The sequence below is a fragment of the Nymphalis io genome, chromosome 5, assembly GCF_905147045.1.
Source record: "Nymphalis io chromosome 5, ilAglIoxx1.1, whole genome shotgun sequence".
Lineage (NCBI taxonomy): Eukaryota > Metazoa > Arthropoda > Insecta > Lepidoptera > Nymphalidae > Nymphalis > Nymphalis io.
In genome coordinates this window covers 1,853,022-1,875,122 of record NC_065892.1, presented here as the reverse complement: position 1 = coordinate 1,875,122, position 22,101 = coordinate 1,853,022, and the positions used below count along the sequence as shown (strand labels likewise).

At 33.9% G+C, this 22,101-nt stretch overlaps 1 protein-coding gene across 2 annotated transcripts in view; it reads right to left on the bottom strand.

Moving 5' to 3' along the window:
- LOC126768437 (afadin) overlaps positions 1–22,101 on the bottom strand; it is a 63,603-nt gene that overhangs the window by 33,511 nt on the left and 7,991 nt on the right. For both annotated transcript variants that reach the window (XM_050486488.1, XM_050486489.1), the window contains exons 3-9: positions 14,665–14,795; positions 12,534–12,642; positions 11,986–12,176; positions 10,362–10,518; positions 9,763–9,888; positions 8,506–8,663; positions 7,900–7,981 (exon numbers count right to left, since the gene is read on the bottom strand). In XM_050486488.1, coding sequence (XP_050342445.1) covers positions 7,900–7,981; positions 8,506–8,663; positions 9,763–9,888; positions 10,362–10,518; positions 11,986–12,176; positions 12,534–12,642; positions 14,665–14,772 — 931 coding nt within the window. In that variant the 5' untranslated portion in view covers positions 14,773–14,795. The remainder of the gene's footprint in view (positions 1–7,899; positions 7,982–8,505; positions 8,664–9,762; positions 9,889–10,361; positions 10,519–11,985; positions 12,177–12,533; positions 12,643–14,664; positions 14,796–22,101) is intronic.

Sequence of the window (22,101 nt, the reverse complement as noted above, 5' to 3'; positions counted from 1 at the left end):
CCGGTGTCGACGATACGTCGACGGATGTGATGTGCCGATTCATAGAGATACCACAGGTTGTTAGGCTGCACGGATATTTTTAAATTAAAATGCAGTCCAAATGACTTCACTAATCAATCTAGTGTTAATAAGTAGTATAGCATGTTCAGCACATCAGGGTTATCGTGTTTATTCGGAGGTGAAACTTAAAAAGTTTGGATTACTTTTCGTGCGTCAAGAGCTTCGAACTGTATATGGTAAAAAATAATATTAATTAAAAACTTTTAAACTCTGTATAATAGTCAGCTACGTTGTTATAAGATTAAAGATGTTTTAATACAACTTTTATATTAAATTTTGCTAAAAATTACGCGTTTACATATAGGATAATATTGTTTTCATGTGTTGCGTAGTAACGTAAACCCTTATAATCGAGGTATCAAAAAGATTACACAAGTTATTTAAACATTATTTCATAAAATTAATTTATTCATAATTGATCAAACAACGTTCTTAAAACTATTGACTAAGAAATAACTTTGAAGACAATTTATAGACAATAGATTTTCCCGTCCTGTAATAATATTTGTGAACTCAGTAACGTTCTATTCCAATGATTCCTATTAAGTTCATTACGTAAAAGTTTTAACAATAATTGCATTAACTCATTTTAACTGAGCTTGCATTAATTCCAAGTGTCAAATCAGTACAAATGTTATATAATATGCGAAAGTAACTCCGTCTGTCTGTTACACTTTCACAGCTAAACTACAGAATCGATTTTAATTAAATTTGCTATGAAGCATACTTGAACCCCGAGAATGTATATATGCTACTTTATAATCCCTAAGCGAATCTAAGCGAAGCCGCGAGCGAAAGCTAGTATAATAGATAAAATTAAATATTTCTTTAAAATTAAAAAAAAAAAAAACATAATATTAAATTTTATGACATAATATTATAAGACGTTGGAACCAAAATATGGATATTTATAGCTCTCGCTAAAGTAAAATTATTATTGCTACAAAAACATCCGAATGAATTATTTGCAAACTTGAATTGTGACCTATATTTTAGAAAAGAAAGTGTCACTCTGCGGTAACCGCCCAAATTGAGGTATACCTAGCTATGTATACATAGCTAGGTATGCCTAGCTAGGCATAGTATATATATAGACATAATAGTAGCGACAAACTAGCCACTCCTCTTATTACCATTACCAAAGAAAAACACGACAGTATCAGTATCATTAAAGCCGTGCTTTAGAGTATTACGACTTCTACATTTTAATATTTATTAAAATAAATTGTAAATCATTCTTAATAATTATTTGTCACCAACTACGTATAACTTTTTAAGACAAACAGTAATATATGCTTAAAAAATCTTGACCTTATAACAGACATATCTAGACTCTATCCATTTGGTTACGAACTTTTTGACACCTGCTTTAAAACGTTACTGTTTCAGATAACGGAATGTAAACTTTAAAATACGCAATAATAAAATATATTAATTGCCTAATCTTTATATAATTATATTAATTGTGACTTCTTACATACACTGGCCTCCAAAAAAATCGACCCACCTACATTTTTTGTAAAAAAGCTATCGTATGGTTTTAAACTACCACATATTTATATTTTTAAGATTGATAATGAAAAAATGCAATTGTAGGATTGTACAAAAACAGAAATAGTGCGCAAAAAATAGGTTTTTAGGTAAATATGTGACAAAACACGAAAACACAAAATTTTACGCAATTTTATTTTTTTGTGTACAAAACGATTATGCCGTTTGTTTTTAAATTTGGGTGCCTAAATCTTACTTTAATAGGGAGTGTTTCCTCCTCTTGACCTAATCACTGCCTTCATACGCCTATTAAGTGACCTGATTAGCTTTTTAATGTCTTCCTGTGGGGTCCGTTGCCATTCTTCAGTTAGGGCAGCTTCCAGTTGATTCAGGGTTTCTGGAATTGGATTTCGTGCTCGAACCGTACGTTTTAGCTGGTCCCAGAGGTGCTCTATCGGCTTTAAGTCCGGACTATTGGCTGGCCACTGCATAACTGGAATTTCGACTTCCCTGAGATAGTCTTTAACAATTCTAGCGACGTGAGGTCGTGCGTTGTCGTGCATAAGTTGGAAATTATCCCCAATATATCCAGCGTAAGGCATCACATGAGGCTCCAGAATGTCCGTTATGTAAGTTTCAGCATTAACAGCACGATTACGGAAAAAACCAGCTCTGTGCATCCCGTCAAAGAAATACCTCCCCAAAACATTGTAGAGCCTCCACCAAATCGGACTGTTTCTCGAATGCAACACTGAGAGTAGCGTTCTCCTGGCCTTCGCATGACGTTACGTCGTCCATCAGAGCCTACTAGAGACATTCGGCTTTCATCACTGAACAATACTGTCTCCCATTGGTCCAGTGTCCAATCGACGTGCTGCCTAGCAAATTGTAGTCTTGCTTGTCGATGGGATGCTGTGAGTTTTGGTCCTGTTGCTGGCTTGTGAGGGGTTAAGTTTTGCTCTCGAAGTCTTCTTCTTACAGTATTTTCACTCACAGACACTCCACGACTTTCTCGGAGTCTACCTTGAACGTCAACAGCCGAAAGATGTCGGTTTCTTAAAAACGTCAAACCAATAAAACGGTCATCGGTCGGGTTCGTGACACGCCCCCTGCCAGATCCTGGTCTCCGGCGATACTCCTCAGTCTCCAAGTAGCGTTTGTACACTCTTCGCACCGCTGAACGACTTAATTTTAGTGTTCTAGCCACATTTCGCTGACTTAACCCCTCATGAATAAGAGCTACGACTTGAGCAGCTTCTGCTTCAGTAGTATCCATTTTTTATGTTTAAACTTATTAAAATTATTGTTTCAACAAAGTTTCATACACTTAATCAATAATAAACATCGAACCGAGATGACTCCGCGTTAAGAACTGGAAATAAACTAACCATGCACTTTGTGCACAAAGTAACGTTTTCTTATCAATACTTTAAAAATATTCCAAATATCCTCAATAACACTTACAACTCCTCCAAATCAATATCAAGTGGGTAATAAAATGTTAAATGTATGTCCCATAAGTAAAACAATCCACCTAGGTCGTCGCATAGTTAAGATAACAACTTTGTAAGTAAAAAAATACGGGTGGGTCGATTTCTTTGGCGGCCAGTGTATATTATAATACCGTAAACGTATCATTTTACGTTAAAAAAGTATAATTGTCATGCGAATGCATTTCGCTGCAAAAAATAAAAAATCGTTTTGTACAAATGTGTAGGAGCTTGATATAATGTTACGTTACTTCAATAATAATAAACGCAAGGCTTAGAAACCGCCAACGAAACAACGGTTTTTTTTTTTCAACATCTTAAAACGATATTCGATACTATAACTCGTATACGAATTATAGTGTTAATAATCGAATCGATTACCAAAATATAACGTTATCGCGCTATATAAAGTGAATAGACAAATACACAGAGTATAACATCTATTACTTTGGTTATAGGAACCAAAGAACCGAACCGAACCGAAACAGCCTGTGAATGTCCCACTGCTGGGCTAAAGGCCTCCTCTCCTCATTTTGAGGAGAAGGTTTGGAGCTTATTCCACCACGCTGCTCCAATGCGGGTTGGTGGAACACACATGTGGCAGAATTTCAGTGAAATTAGACACATGCAGGTTTCCTCACGATGTTTTCCTTCACCGTGAAGCACGAGATGAATTATAATCACAAATTAAGCACATGTAAATTCAGTGGTGCTTGCCCGGGTTTGAACCCACGATCATCGGTTAAGATTCACGCGTTCTTACCACTGGGCCATCTCGGCTTTACCAACCAAAGAACATTACCTATATATACACGAAACACTCTATGTACTTTTAATTGTGACTTGGCTGACGTTAACAGCTTAGATAGACAGGAAACGATGAAAAAGTATTATCTGCATCGAATCCATATATTTTATAAGCGAATAGTTGTAACATAAAATCTTTATAATACACCAGCTACTCCGTCTTGGTTTTGCATGCGTATAATAAAAATATTTTAGCGAGCAATTTTTTGCGTGGAAGAGATCTTTTTATAACATTAATATAAACATAGTACTTAAATATAAATATTTTCAATATCCAATTTTTTTTTTAAACATAGTCCTCCCATTAAATTTGTAGCTTGTGTTAGGAGCTTAAGAGGTCAGGATCGATCCTGCTATTTTACATTACATTTTTAGATAAACCATTGCGCTGTTGACGCTTCAAACTTAAACATACTTAAGCATTTACAAAACGTTTTCACGTTCGTTGTGTGTAGTGTTGGCTCTACCAATTTTTTAAATTATTAATAAGCCAAGTGGTAGTTTTGTGGTTTTGTACTGTTCATTAACACAAAGCGTTTCATTTTTATAATCTAAACGCTTGCCGCTTCAACGATTTACGGAAATAATTGACCGAGAAATGACAAACAGAACAATCGAAACGACATTTTATTGTTAAAAGATACTGATCTCCAAAAATAAGTTAAATTCGTAGCACATACAAAATCATGTATCGAATAAACATGTTGACGGCAATTTGAATATAAATTGAGAGAATATTTTATACAATCCTGTTTTAATTTATGTTACTGTAATAACTTTGATACGTAATTCACGCGGGAATCGGAAGATGATCTTCGTTAAAATTCAAATCGGCATAAACCCAATGACGAACAACTAAAAGATAAATTGTTTAAATACCAGAGCTGCTATTTTTATATTTCATATTCTTAAATTCTTCTTGCCTTAATCGACTTCTTATAAATATACTAAATATATAAAAATAAACTTTAATAACAATGCCTTCTAAGCATGAGCCGTAATGGCTCAGTGGATAAAACGTGACACCGTAAGCAAAGATCACATGATTTTAACGACTATATTATACTACGAAGAAGGTTCTGAGTAAATTAGAAGAAAATATTTCAGCACTGAGGATGGTAACCTACATAACCTAGTATTTGACGAGCCGGTTGGCGTGGTTGGTAGATACTTGCCTTTCACGTCGAAGGTTGTGGGTTCGATTCCCACCCAGGACAGACATTTGTGTGCATGAACATGTCTGTTTGTCCTGAGTCTGGGTGTAATTATCTATATAAGTATGTATTTACAAAAGAAAAGTAGTATATGTAGTATATCAGTCGTCTGGTTTCCATAGCACAAGCTTTGTACAAGCTTAATTTGGGATCAGATGGCCGTGTGTGAAAAATGTCCCAGGATATTATTATTATTATTATTACTTTAAACGGCGCAGTCTATTCACGCTGTTTAAATGATTAAATAGCACGGTTTGAAAAGGCGTAAGTTCTCATATTAATAAATAAACTACAACACAGTACTAATTTACCACAGAAAATTTAAATACAAAATTAATAATGATAAAAAACCGACTTAAAAAAAATATTGAATATTTAGCTAAATTAAAAACTTAGTTATTATTAATTCTTGCCTTTAGACTTTCGTACTTCAGTAGCCAGTTCACGTAATTCATTTATGAAAAATAAAATAGAAAAACTAACAAAATACTAAACCTATTTACTTAATACGTTTTTATTGATGTCGATGTAGAAACATAATAAGCACTAAGAAATTATTTAATAAATTATTTACAGCCGAGAAACAAGAAATTAATGAATGTATAAAAGCAGCTTTACGTCACATGTTCAAATACGTGGAGCAAACTCTTATTGTATTTGCAAATATTTACTAAAGCCTCGTGTACACTTAGATATAAGTTTCCATCGTTTATCAGAACTATAGGTTCAATGACTCATTAAGACATTACTTTACCTCGCGTCGTGTAACTTTGCCGCTACATTTGAAAAACCGCACATAGTTATCAAAAGAGTTTATTGCTTTTTTAATATATAAGTTCTTAATATAAATAAAATTATAAATCAAAACCAAAAAACGCAGTTGTAAATAAGGTTAATTATTTTTATAAAAATCAGCTTAAACGTGGATCATTAAATAATATCACTGGAAATTGCGAAGACTCCTCTTTTTAACTGTTAAAACCACTAAAGATATTTTTATTTTTTCCAAACAAGGCCCATTCATCTTGATCAACTCCGTCAGCCAATCAGATTGACTTTTTGTTAACCACTTCAATGGTCCAAGTAGCCAATTAAGTCCACTTTCTTACATTACGTGAACTTAATCGCCACCAACGCCATCTCAGTAAAGCCAGGGTGATGTGGCATACGAATGCATTCAAAGAACAACGTGGTAACGATGCGTTCTCATTTTGAATAATGATCGATAAAATTATGACATGTGTTCACTACTATTACGCGTTTTATTAAATTAAACCACACTTTACTTTTTTTTTAAATCAGTAGAGGTAAGCGGACGAGCATATGGGCCACCTGATAGTAAGTGGTCACCAAACGCCCTTAGACATTGGCATTGTAAGAAATGTCAACCATCGCTTACATAGCCACTGCACCACCGGCCTTGGGAACTAAGATGTTATGTCCCTTGTGCCTGTAATTACACTGGCTCACTCACCCTTCAAACCGGAACACAACAATACCAAGTACTGCTGTTTTGCGGTAGAACATCTGATGAGTGGGTGGTACCTACCCAGACGAGCTTGCACAAAGCAGTACCGCCAGTGATGATGACACTTGATAAGAAGACTCGCTTTATTGAAATTAGCTTTGACACTACACTATTTTTAAATGTGCAATGTCAGTGAACAACTTCTGACATCTACCACGTATTCAATATAAGAAGTACTTAGGATAATTATTGTACAAACTTTACTATTAGACAACATGAGTTGATCGAAGCTGGTTTAAGCATAACTACAAATTAAGCACATGAAAGCAAGAAAGATTTGACCGTACGATATTCGGTTAATCAAGACCATCATAAATTACAGTGCTAACAGAAACGTGACGGTAAGAACAAATTTTTTAGATAGGTTATTATCTATACACATAATAAAACAGTACAAGCTGTGTATGTACATTTAATAAGTTTATATAAAAAAATGCCCAGTGCCCCGAAGCCGAGATGGCCCAGTGGTAAGAACGCGTGAATCTTAACCGATGATCGTGGATTCAAACCCGGGCAAGCACCTCTGAACTTTCATGTGCTTGTTATTATAATTAATTTCGTGCTTGACGATGAAGGAAAACATCGTGAGGAAACCTGCATGTGTTGAATTTCACTGAAATTCTGCCACATATGTATTCCACCGACCCGCATTGGCGCAGCGTGGTGGAATAAGCTCCGAACCTTCTCCTCAAAAAGCAGTAAGACATTCACAGGCTGTTACTATATAAAAAAAAGAGCGTGGGCGATGAAAACTCTTAGTTTTTTTTTAAAGTGGATATCAGTAATTACGCGGAATAGTGTTCTATTAAACATATAATATAAGAATATTTTAATCAAAAAATGTTTGTAGTGTATAATATATGATATTATACTAGCTATTAGGAAATCGCACGGAATATATAAATCCAGAGTTTGTTTATCTTTACTTTTTCTTCGATTGGAATAGGGAATGTGTGACTGGAAAGCGGGAACTGACCACTTACCTAGTAAGCGGTCGAATATATACATATAATATCGGGCGAACTGACTAATGGACCACCTGATGACATTGGCGCCGTAGGAAATATTAACTGTTCTTAACATCGCCAATGCACCACTAACTTTGGGAACTAAAATGTTATAACCGGAACACAACAATACTGACGATGAGTGCTATTTGGCGGTAGAATATATGATTAATGGATGGTACCTACCCAAACGGGCTTGCACAGAGCCCTACAACCAAGAAGTGTTGTTGTATTGCTGCTTTTAATATAATTATTTTGTTTGACTTATAAACGAATATTATATATAATGAAATAGCACTCACTGCGGTGGGGATGCGTCATCACAATGGCGAGAGGACACTCGTCGTCTTCCAGGATATATTCCGAGTTGTCCGCTGTGTCCACCTGCATTTCAAATTAACAGTTACGAAGCACTATACAATTTCAACACTATTAGTACTACCGTTTTGCATCAACACATACAAATAAAAATAATTGAAGTGTATTCCTAACTGCCTCTATTTATGCTAATAAGCCTCTAATTTTGCTAGTTTAAAATATTTCAAACATACCATATACATACATGACTATGGATTCGAATCAATAATTCTTATTACGATAATTTTAGGTGATCAATTTGAATTTAATCACAATTGTTATAGAGAAATAATGTTGTTATCTAGACACACATATATAGACAAAAATGTACAATAATTATCTTTGCAAGAACGAATACGATAAAGAAATATTTTAGGGTATTTGTCTACATAGTGAGGACAAATCTTTCGAACGCAATGTTTTTATATTAACTAAATGTGACAACAATAGGGTACAAAAATAGAGTATAAATAGGGCAAAGGAAACACAGACTACATCGTGAAAGACACGTGAGCAAAAGAGGCATGGACGCGGAGGGAGCGAGTCGTCACCTGCACGATGCAGTAGTGCTGCGGCTCGTGGCGCGCCAGGCCGTACTTGTCCAGCATCTCGCGCAGCACGCCGGCCGCCGTGTCGCCCACCGACAGCAGCAGCGTCTTGTACGGCACGTCCGCGCACAGCGACGAGCCGTAGATCTTCAGCGTGCCGCCTGACAACCAACCACACTCGACTGCTTACGTGGCCACGGGGGGCCCGGGACCGACCACGACTAGACTCTATCGGGGCTCGATTTGGTCTACCCACACTATCGACTTCCCCCTAACCTTCTTTAAAAGCAATATCTCTATTTTTAGATTATATGTAAAAATAATAATAATAGAAGGTCACGTGGTAGTATGATTTGTATATAAAAAATTGCACTTTGACAAAGTTTATAAGTTATATGAGTTCAAACTGCTACCCTAGGAGGATGGAGCAGTACCTATGTACCTGGTTATGCTCTATAAATAAACTAGGATATAAACCAAATGTATCTCATTGATATAAGCATTGTGTCAATGGCAGAGGAGTGGTTCCCGAGGTGGTGAGCATTTCAGTATAAAATTTGCGTATATGTCATAACCATTGGAAATACATTTCAAACCTGCTAAATGAATGTTACCATAAAAATAAGAGTTTTGAGCCGCTGTTTTCTGTATTTCTTTTAGAAGGATTCTGAACAAAATACAATCAGAAAATCGGGCAGACCCGAGCAAAATATATTTAACATAAATTGCAATAATGTATATAGACTGTATTAAATCATTCTTTATACTATTTATTTTATTTATTAACAGCCTGTAAATGTCCCACTGCTGGGCTAAGGCCTCCTCTCCCTTTTTGAGGAGAAGGTTTGGAGCTTATTCCACCACGCTGCTCCAGTGCGGGTTGGTGGAATACACATGTGGCAGAATTTCGATGAAATTAGACACATGCAGGTTTCCTCACGATGTTTTCCTTCACCGAAAAGCACGAGATGAATTACAATCAGAAATTAAGCACATGTAAATTCAGAGGTGCTTGCCCGTGTTTAAACCCACGCTCATCGGTTAAGATTCACGCGTTCTTACCACTGGGCCATCTCGACTTTTTGCCATCTCGACTTTTTTTACTATACTCTTTTTTAAATTATGAGAATGGACTGTGAATCGACAATAAAGCGTATGTACCAAGTACGAGGGGTACTAATGTATATAGGTCTGCTCCTTTCCAGCTCCCTATTGATATCCTCGTTACTCAACGGTTAGACAAGAGCTCCGGCTACGCACCGGTGTCGGGCCCGCCGTCCTTGGAGCGGAACTGCTGCAGCTTGCGCTCGAGCTTCTGCTGCCGGCGGCGCCGCATGACGGCCTCGGGGTTGCTGATGCTGCGCGTGAACGACGTCTCCGGCAGCTCTGAGCGCAGTGGCGGAGGGTTAGATATATTAATTCATTACGCTCATTTTTATTAAAAACACGGAGTAAATTGCTTAAGTTTTCTAACCTCAATGTAATGACAAAAAACGGAATAAAAAAAAGTACGAATAAAATAAAGATTTACTTTCGTTTTTCTTTTTTCGAATTGTCTACACGCCGAGGTTGGAACTTTCTCTAATGCTATGTCTTACGATAATGTCGTTGAATAGAACAGACGTGAGACGACACTATTTTACTAAATATTTAAAAATAAAACGCCAAACATTCAGAACGAGTAACAAGTAACAGCTATCACATACTATAAAAATTCTATAACTTTATCACATATAGAAAAAAAAAATGATTACAATAAATTGACGTAACATCACTATACCGAACAAATTCGAGAAGGCGTTTGCAAAACTTAATTTAACAATCAAAAACGCAATATTAAATCCAATCAACGTACATACCTGTGTATAGTTTTTCTGCAACAGGTCGATTTTCATCGTTGGTGTCAGATTTTAAACGTGACAATTTTTCCTTTTTCTTCAACTCTTTCTTTTCGCGTTTCGATAATTTTCGTTTGAAGTTTTGATCAGCTTTTTCGTTCACAGTCGACAACGGTAGCTGCAAAGAAAGTATTAATAATAATAATAATATTGTCCTCCAGACCGATTTCGGCCACGGCGGCGTAGTTGGCTAATTTCAAGAGAGATTAGCCAGCTACGCAGGAGATATTATAATCCCTCACTCTTATAATCCGATGGGACGGCAATCCGATACGACCGGAAAGAGTTCAGGCGCAGAACCAACGTCAACAGAAAAACCCAATAACTTTTTATTGGCCCGACCTGGGAATCGAACCCAGGACCTCCGGGTCTGCGGCCTTACATCAAGGCACTACCAGACCAACGAGGTAGGAGTTAAAGAAAGTATTACTTATTAGGTAAATCATATTATACGTCTTTCAATTAAGTTAAAAAAAATATATTTTGAAAACATTAATATATTATCATTTATTTTATTGAATATGTAATGGATTTATAACGATGTGATAAAATCTAATTTCAGCCAGATTTATATAAGCTCTATCTTTATCGCCCCACTTAGTAACTACAGACATTCATTACAAATATATACTTCGTATATGAAGGTTTAGCTGGAATCAATATATTCAAAAGAACTCGACGGCGATAATTTTTAAACGATCACAGGGAATTTGCCCTGACTACTTGAAAACTTGCCCTTAATAAAATATTTTCATTACTCATGTTTAACATCATTACGAATTCAGCTAAGTATACATACAATTACTGTCTATACTAAAACAATGTATTTATTCTTATGAGTAAAATAGTAAATAAAACTATATACATAGAAATATCACATGTAATTGAACGTCAAGTGCACATATATGCAACTAGAGAAGCCTGACATCTAATAATCTTAAGAGGCCTAACCTAAATCATTAAATTATACAATTTTTTTTAAATATATATATATATATATGTATATCTGGTATTTATGAGGACATACTGTTGAAGTAATTTCTGTTAAAATAAGAAAGTTTTTTTTTGTATTATGTTAAACAATACATACTACTTATAAGATTAATAAAACGTATCATATCTACTTTATCGTAATCAGAATAAAATTTATTGAAATTTTAATTTAACATTTCATTAGAGCGTTTAAAAAAACTATCAAAAGTTTTTTTCATTTCAAATAATCAATATCAGCTGTATTATCTGATGGAATAGAGCATTTGAATAATGTAAGCAATCAAAATTAACTTCACCTTTTATAGTGGACATTGCCAAGTTATGTGCGTAGCTCTACCTTAACATTTACACGTTCGTTAATTGTGGTACAATACCGAAAATCATTAAGAATTTAGAAAAATATATATATTTTTTTAATTCTTTTTATTGGAAAATCAATGATGTGCTTAAAATAAATAAAATAATTTTAAAAACATACATAAAAAATTTCAAGCATCCGGCATTCGAGCAGCGTGATGGAATAAGCTCCAAACTTTCTCCTAAAAAGGTAAAGCCTTAGCCCAGCACTGGGGCAGTAGTAGTTAATAGTCACCTCGTTGTTAGTAAGGCACTTGAGTAGGAACCGTCCCTCGCGGTCGTCCGCGTGCCAGTTGAGCTGCACGAGCAGAGGCTTCTCGTGCGGCTCCAACTTGCGCTCGTCGTCCGGCCCGTGCGTCTCCCACAGCGAGTACGAGCCGAGGGACAGCATACGCATGTCCGGACGAAACTTCTCGATCAACGTTTCTGAAGATCAAAGACAAGTACTTTTAACATGAGAATAAATTTGCTGGAATACGATAATTCCATTTTTTTGTTTTGCCTTTTAAGAAAAATCGCTTTACTTTAAATAAACGTTGTATCTTGATGTGGTTTTCACCGATCTTTTGTACAATATTTATTCGGGTAGGTTTTAGTATATAATTAGAAATGTATATTAATTACTTCGATAATTATAGAAAACTTAGATTTTTTGAAATCAAGTCTTTGAAATTTACTTTTAACGAGCTATCATGCTTTACGTTGACTAAACTAGAAATGATATTGACATTAAATTATCATATATATCATAAATTATAATATATAAAAAATAGTTGGACTTACCAATAACATCGCTGACAGTAGCGTCTGAGGCGACGCGGATGCATTTAGTCGCTATCTTCTGACCCGAATCTTGGAAGTAGAAACGCATAACACCATGGAACTCCAAGTTCTGTAACATAAATAGTACACATTTTTTAATTAAAAAAGTCAATGACATGAAATAATTTCAAAGGTAGAATGTGTGGTAAAGAATAGAGCAACCTTCACAATGTGGGAGTCGCTAGAGTTTACTAAGGGAATTTCGGTTAAGAGCATTCATCATTCAAGATTATTCGCCGTAACCACACAACCGGCGGGGATCCAGTCCATCAACAAAAGCATTCCCAGGAGGTAGAGCGTCGGGGAGGCAACTTGTCGTAAAAGTTTGCCAAATCGGTTTTTAATGCAGTTTACACGCTACGTCAACCCTAAATTCATTTTTGGATTGCCATATTATGGTAATGAATTAATGGTCAGCATTTATACACTTTCACGATTCGGACGGTATTTATTATTTAAATTAACGTTAATTGGAATTTGTTTCATATTATAAATCTCATGTAGGTCATCAATCACTATCGACTCAAAAGTTATCAGGATTTCAATAAAATCCTTGAATGCTGCGCAAATACAAACGAATTAAAATAATAGTTTTAATCTTATGCAAGGACAATCAGATGACGTGACAAATTAATTGCATTTGTTATAATAAATGTTCCGGTTTCGTCAACGTAATGTTACGTTATTTATCGAGGAATGCTCGATAATATACCAATTTTTTCATCTTACAGCTTAGCTGTGAGTGGTGACCCGAAGTATTATAAAAAATTCTCTTTTTTTTCATATATTATTATCCTATGTCAATTATTATTAACTAGTCGTGTTTCGGACTTTCACCCACGCATAATTTGTATTATACATGAAATATCTACGTTAACTTTTGATATTCTTACCTGACTCTGTTGAAATAAAGACTAAACGGTACCAGTAATAATCCGGGTAAAAAATACACATGTAAATATTAATTGAAGATTAACTAGAACAAACAGACATACAGAGAAACGGACAAAAAAATAATGCATGTTTTGATTTTTGTAGCTTACAAATAGCCTTAAAAGGGGAAAATTAATTTGAAAATACAAAGAGACACTTCAAGTTTACTTATTTGTATAGATGAATAATTCAATTAACATAATATGATGTTTCGCAATGATTTGATAAAAACACAACGTGTCCAAAGTTAAAATGTCATCGGATATGACAAAAGACTCATCTACGTCATATAAAAGGAATTTTTATAATATCCCCGGTCCCTTTGTTATGAAACCTGTAACCGAGCGACAGAGTAAACAATGAAAAGTAAGGTAGCCACGCGATACGCGAGCGGAAGAGTTCATATCTCGACCGTTCTTGGTGCGATAAGGCATTCTGACAAACTTTTATCTATGCAAAGTTTTTTTTTTGTATCACATTACTCACGTTTATAAATATCATGCGATAACAATATATTGTATGCAAATAAATACATACTTCTACTATTGCGTTATTTTTCAACTAAACATCCAATTATTTATATATTACATATTTACTTATATATTATTTATATATTTGTGTATATTAACGGTCGATGCAATTTTTTTGACGTTTATTTTTCTTGCTTGCTTCTATAATCATCATAAGTGTAAGGTTTAAAAATGGAAGCCTAAGTCCTTCCTTAGGGTTCAAACATACCCCATTTTCAAACATTCATTCAAAATATTGTTAACAATTATTTTTTAGACATAGCGAATTGAATGTTCTTTTTAAGTAGATATACATTATATTTACTCGGTGGTAGGGCTTTGTGGAATGCCGTCTGATTACCTGGTGATTCACTTATCAGATGTTCTACCGTCAAACAGCAGTCCTTAGTATTGGTGTATTCCGGTTTTAAGGATGAGTGAGCCAATGTAACAACCGACATAACATCATAGTTCCCAACGTTGGTGACGCATTGGCGATGTAAATGATGGGTAATATTTCTTACAGCATCCATATTTATGTGCGGTGGTGACCATTTACCATTACGTGGCGAATGTTTTATACAAAAAAAAAACACATTTAACGTTCGTATTCTATAACGTACTCTATAAAGCAGTCTCGTATCGTTTACCTCGTTGGGCTCACTGAGTTCGAACAGGTCGAGGCGGTTGGCGTTCCACTGCTGGATCATGTTGCGGAGCGCCTCGCGATCCAACATCCGCTTGTCCGCCGCGTCCATCCTGTCACCGCATCAAGCACTGCCTGGAAAATATATGCAATTATTTATCATTTGTAACAAGCTATTTTGTTTGCTGTCTGTTATATATGAAACACATTATTCTACAAATCACACAATATTTAATTTTACTTAAGTACTAAGAGTATATAACGGTATATAAACTTCTCCCGGAAGAATTATTTTAAGATTATTCAGAGAATATTAACAAAGATTGTTTTGTCAGAATAGACTTCTACTAAAGACGTCAAAACCGATTTTAACAAACAAACCCCATGAGTATATATATTAACTATCAATTAAATAGGTATATTAATTGCTATATATGTACATAACTATAATTTACATACTTTTGCAAATATCAAAGTCTGTACAGTAATACATTAGACTACAAAATAATATTAACAAAAATATTTAATTGCTTCATAAAGCATAGTATGTCAGTTACGGTTGCCGCACCTACGGGTAAACAGATAATGTACAAAATAATTTAGATAAATACGATAACAAGGTATTTTCATTCAAATATATAGAATTTACCATTAGAGAATAGAATTTCGACAATTTTTATTCTTTAGATAATATTTTAAGCTTTATACTTTCACAACTATTTAGATTAAAACATTATGAAAATACACTCGTGTTTGTTTATTTAAGAAATGTTAATGTGATGGTACACATCCGACTGTCGCTCGATTCACTTACATGTCAATAATAGTTTTAGTTTAAACAAAACGAATGATTAGCAACTAATATCAAATAATAACAAAGTAAGCCGAAATGGTCCAGTAGACAATGGGTAGATAAAATTATGGTTCTTTTTCGAAAGTAAGTTACGAAATAGCGAGCGCTTGAAAAATTCTGTCGTAAAAGACAACAGAATTTTTCAAGCGCTAAATCTGTTATTACAATCATTTGAATCAGTTATGGCAGAATGAACCGCGGCATGCCTCATTATACGATGTCTAATGACATATGTCCTAAAGACACACTAGTATACGTGTGTCGGGGATATTTCCTATATTAATCAATATAGTAAAAAAAAGAAATCACAATTGAAAACGGAAAACATTTTCATTTTCACAGAATCAGACCGTCCCTCAAATCTAAATAATCGTATTTCTATTTATTTGTATTTTTATACGACTTCAAAAACAAAATGAGTTTATTAAAATTCTAGTTTTTTGTGCATTGCACGTATAATCTTCGTCAATTCTTTTCAACGATACGATTACGATATGATTGATTGATTTTAATTACAAGCACAAGGGACATAACATCTTAGTTTCCAAGATTGGTGGCGTATTGGTGATGTAAGCGATGGTTAACATTTCTTACAATGCCAATGCCTAAGGGCGTTGGTGACCACTTACCATCAGGTGGCCCATATGCTCGTCCGCCTTCCTTTACTATAAAAAAAAAAAGATTCTTCTTAACGCTACGATTACGACACGCCTTAACAGTAGTTCTATTTTAATTTGACGACGATAATTACGAAAAATTACGCGTGGAAAACTGGAGAATTTTTTTACATATTTCCTTTGAATGATTCTCATTTCAGCAGCACGATAAGCTTACTCATATGTGACCCACATATAAAATATATATAAAATCTGCACCACCATATTATTTTAAAAAGCACAAAATAGTCTATACAATTTAACTTAATTTGAAATAAAGTGTTTTATTAATATTCACAGTACCCAATCAATTATTTTTGGAGTCGGTTTCGGTCAAGTCAGTGTAATAATTTTATTATTAAACGGATTGCGATTAATGACAAAGACACATCACGACGTTATTCCAATAATTAACACTTGACACACACATAATTACATAACCTATTTATTGATTAAATAAAATCTAGCTCAAATTTTAAAAACATTACCTAAGTATAAACAAAACATTGTAACAATAGCTGATATTATAGAATCTCTGATCAACGATACTAGGCGTTATCAATTACTTTTATCTTATTGTACCAATAGCAGTGAAAATAAGAAAATACTACAAGTGGGCGGTAACTGGCATTCGTCATGAGCAGGCGCACGGCGCACCTACACGCGTGTTTGTATTTATAACGTAAACATATGGCCCGTTGGAATGGAATATGGACTGGCCGAACATCGACGCCGTAAATTGCGCGCCTCCTATAAATATTGGGAAAATGTTGCCGCAAATTTCTAAACGAAATTAACATTCCCTTTCATTCAAGTACAATATGCGTTTTGCTATTCAATGGCTGGCTTTAATTTCTCAGTTTTATTGTTTTGCTCGTATAATATATACAGTAAAGATGTTTATAGATATGTATAATGTATTTATTATCATTACTATCTCATATGTCTGACTCGAGCATAATAAAGAAATGAACTAAAATACAGACAACTTAATGTTAACGGCATATCGACAAAACATGTACGAAAATTAATTTAATTAATTTTATTTAAGGATGTATCTTAAACGAGTCTATAATTTCATTTCTATTATATTAAATTTATTACATAAACCTTGAATTAAATATAGCGGTGTTAGTTTGTTATCGGCGTTTGAAGTCATTCGTTGTATTAACAAATAATATTTTCGTTACTTGGAAACGTGTTTGTTTCACTTTTATCCGTGAGCCGTTATTAGTGTTAGCCGGTACCGGTAGTAATCGTAGCCAGCGTTGTTATGGTTAAAGCCGCTTCCGCTATTCGACTCCCTACGATGTACGATCGGGCTACATACATGTTCAATTAGTTAAACATTCGTTAGACTCAACAGTACATACATTATAGCTCATTGAAAATAAATCTTATAAATCAAAAATGTTGGATAAAATTTATTGTTACTGCGTGTCAAGCGAATATAAATAAAAACAGTCACAAACTGCGCGTGCGTGAATATCGGCTGTGATTTATTCATATACGCATTTTTTTTCGTAGGCGATGAAACTACAATAATTGTTTGATACACTTGCATTTAAATACAACGAACGCAACGCCTTATCTATTTCCCGCGATAACTGCGGATTAATCTATAACTATGACTAGACTATTGTAGAAATAATAATACAATTTGTTAATAGATAATATTCCAGTCTTATTTTCTTATAGCGGGATCATACACAACAATAAAAATAATTAAAACAAAAAGACGTTAAGTTTAATTGACACCTGCCGGTGCAAACAACTAGGCCGTTCTGCGCTATTTTTTTTTTCGTGTTTATCATATTCATGTGTATATAACACATGTTATTTCCTTCATATTAAAGGTGATATTTAAAGACTTTTTTCCCATACTTTTAAGGTTGACTGAAAGAGAGCTTATTTTGGAATAAGTCCGCTAATTTTATACATAGATATAATTTAAAATAGCATTAAGTTATACATTATTATTTTTAACATCAAGTCGAAGCCTATTATAAAATATTATTACAATTTTTAGTAATTATTAATTACTAAAAAAAATCTTCAATTATTTATGCTACTAAAATACATGTAGCGACTCCTAATAAATTGGATAAGGGCAAGCGAGTTATGCCATAAATTATTTACGTTATGCATAAAAACTATTAAATAATTTATCTAATCTTAAAAACATTTATTATTTATATAAACTATAAGTTCAATTGAGTATATTCCTACTTATATGCTTTAATTGACTTATATCAAGCAGGCAAACCTTTGGTATTTACACGTTCTTTATAATCTGTATACTTTAAATAGTATCTACTTTTGCAATAGGCAAGAAGTTGTCAATCGTGTCGGAAGTTCACGCTTGGCCGCCGACCTTGTTCTTCGTTATATGTTTCAATATACATATAACATACTAACAGACGCGTGCGTAGAAAATATCTCAATATAACCCAATAATATGAACCAATATACTTAGTTGATACAAAAGATCAATCGGAAATTATCGCATTATTCATAAATGGGTCTGAATGTATCATTCGGTAAATACAGAGGTGTGCACAAACCACGTCCAAAAAAACAGACGAATATTAACCACAGCCGACAATAGTTGTAAATGTTACTATTTAGCAACTTATACATAAAGATAATATATAATGATATGTAGATTACACGTATTTGTAAAAATTATATCATAACACATTAAAGATATGTTAACAGAACGTCATAGTTATTATGTGAGAACAAACTGAAAATTTATCGCAGAAAACGACCGTGAAATGTCAGAACGGGATATGCGAAATTGACTCCAACAATTATAACATTTATAAGATACATGGATCATAATAGCGTATCACCGTAAGTCGATTTGCAACATATCACGAGGGATACGAAGAGTTGATACAATAGCACTGCTGATTCAAGTACATATGTACGAATTGTGCGTGTTAGTCGATGATCATTCAACTTATTTAAACAGAGTACACGAATAAATCGTTATATCTTGAGTTACAATCTTATCGAATTAAAACCTGCTATTTATTTAAACAATTAACCAAAGTGTGTATATGTATAATTAATTGATAACATAAATTACAATATCAAAAAGAACTATGAGTTTAATAATCATTAATTCGTTTAAAATAAATAAATTGAAAAAAAAAAAGTTTTTACGTATAATATCACGTGTCCATGTTGTGGACCGTTAAGGAGTTTCTTCAGCTGAAGCCAATTCTGAGTGTACGATTGGCCTTGCTTAATATAAAAATGCATACAAATGCATAAGAGGAAGTTCCGAATCCGAGAGATTTAATCTAATCGTAACCAAACAATAAACATTCCAAGTTAAACAAAAAATTGCGAAAACAAGCGAAGAGTTACTAGATAGTGTGAAATAATATAATTAAAAACAAAATTTATTACAATATCACCACTATATTTTATTATGTCCATTAAAGGCATAAAAAATATAGTGTTCAGCCGTATGACCTTTTCTTTTCCATTCCCAGTTAATAACTTACATTTAACAATCAATAGAATTTGAACCGTAGCGACGAAATTAAAATTATTACTTCTGAGCCGTTTCAATTGAACGTGTTAAATTATTTAACACTTAGATTGATTTCATAAACTTTACCAACACACAGCACGTATGTTTATATAACGAACTATTTATCATCTACACACAATTACAAAAATATTGTTTTTTTTTTGTCCAAAACGGAAAGAACGCGATTTATGTGCGGTGCGGTAAACGTGGCTTTAAGCGTATCGTGGGAACAAATTAAGTTAAATAATGAAGGGGTGCAAAAACTGTGAACTGAGCACCGACCCCCGCAGCAAGTGCATAGGGGCGTAACAAGTGGACGTATCGCAACATTACACCGACCCTTGAAACCAAAACACTTTAACATAATATCATTGGTATTTAAAAAAAAAATTACAAAAATGTCCACATTTTAATTTATATAGTAACTAAAAATACTCTTACAATTTTGTAGAAGTTTAATTTCAAGTTAAAAAATGAAAAAATTATTGCAAGATTAAATACTAGTTTTCTGCCGTGGTTTCACCCGCGCGTTGGGGGTAGGGCAGGTGTTAGGTACAAAAAACAGTAACCTTTTTCCTTCCTTGGGGTTCAAGCTTGCTTCGTGACAAATTTTATCAAAATTGGTTCAGTGGTTAAGCCGTAAAAAGAAGTGTAAATGACTTGTTCATTTTTATAACCCAACTACGTCGCACAAAAACAGTTATATATTTATAATATAGGTTTTTAATCATATATCGAAGCTATAAATTGGTCTAGGTTTGATTTAGTCAGCCACACTCATGTGATGTAACCAATATTATAGCACGTACAGCCGTTGGATCTGCGCCTGAACTCTTTCCGGTCGTGTCTGGTTATGACAGTGCACCACGTCTGCGGACATACTTGTGCAATAATTTTCTACGCAGTTGGCTAATCTCCGTTAAGAACAACTGCCGTGACCAGGTCAGGAAGACATCATTAATGTATTTTTGCTATTTTTTATATTATATAAAATACGTTTATAGTTAGAAAAACAATACAACGTAAAATGTGATACCTATGATATCATTACAAAAGTTTTTCATACTTTAACTAATATTTTTGTGGAACGTATCGTGTCCTATCAGCTCGTATTGTCGTCCATCGTTCTTTAAATAATTTTGAATATCTCAATAATATTAACTTTAGAAAGATATTGCAAAGTGGATAAAATAGTATTTATAAAATACATTTAAACTTTTAATTTTTAACCGAAATCATCGTCAATATTCCAAAAACATAAAAATAGTCTTACTATACTATATACAATATATCAATTGTAATTTTGACAGCGATCGTTCAGAAATCACCGTATACGTTGACACTAAAAACTTTATCACAAAAAATACACATTCATCTCGAACTATACCCTATCAGAACAGATAGCTTAACATGTAAAAGTTCCATATCGTTTGGAACAGCAGTTTTTGCGTGAATCTATAAAACAGTCAATAAAAGCTCTATTACTATTGCGATGAGAATTTGAGTTTTTTCTCTAATGTTTTCATTAATCATTTATTTAAGTTTGTTTCATTTTCTGTGTTACTCATACTACTACTACTCTCTTCTTTCAGATGTCTTCCTTCACACAATACCCATTTCCTTCGCCTATCCTATATCTAAATTCATCCCTTACTTAAATTTTCTTCTTGATAGTTATTTTATTTTAATTATAATATATTTATTTTATTCTAACCATATCAAAACAATGAATTATTCAAAAATTAAAAATGGGCAGTCAATAATTTCATTACAATATTTTAATATAAACACATTTTATCAAGAAACAGACTGATAACCTTCTTTTAAAATACACATATACGTGTAACGTTATTTAATACACACATATATATACAATACGTATAAAATATTTAATGATAAAATTTTCTTATTAGTTAGATTGTAAAAGTCGGGTCATCCTAGCGGTTTCTTCATGCACAGCGAATCTTGTGACAAGTCACACACGCACACACTTACACCATTCATATGACTGTGTTCGTCTAAATCGCGTTACGGGAATCGTGAAACTTGATGTCTGCGATTCGTACGATGGTCGCATGATGCGAGCGGTGTGAAATAAGTATGAGAACAAGACCCCTGTGTGAAGACTCCCATGTTGGTTATGTAACTGATTACTGTTATAGAATCACGTAATACAAATGTATGCAGCGTAGTGCATTCTGTAATTGTCGCCGATGCATCCAACCCACGCCTTATCAAGACGCGTCCGAACGTTATAAAACCTGATCTCACAGTTGCATTAACGCGTTGTTGCTCTTGTGGTATGGGTCAACAAGTTTTTAGACTACCATTAGTAATCTAATGGTACCATCGTTGCTGTAAGCATTGACATAATAAACGGGTTTT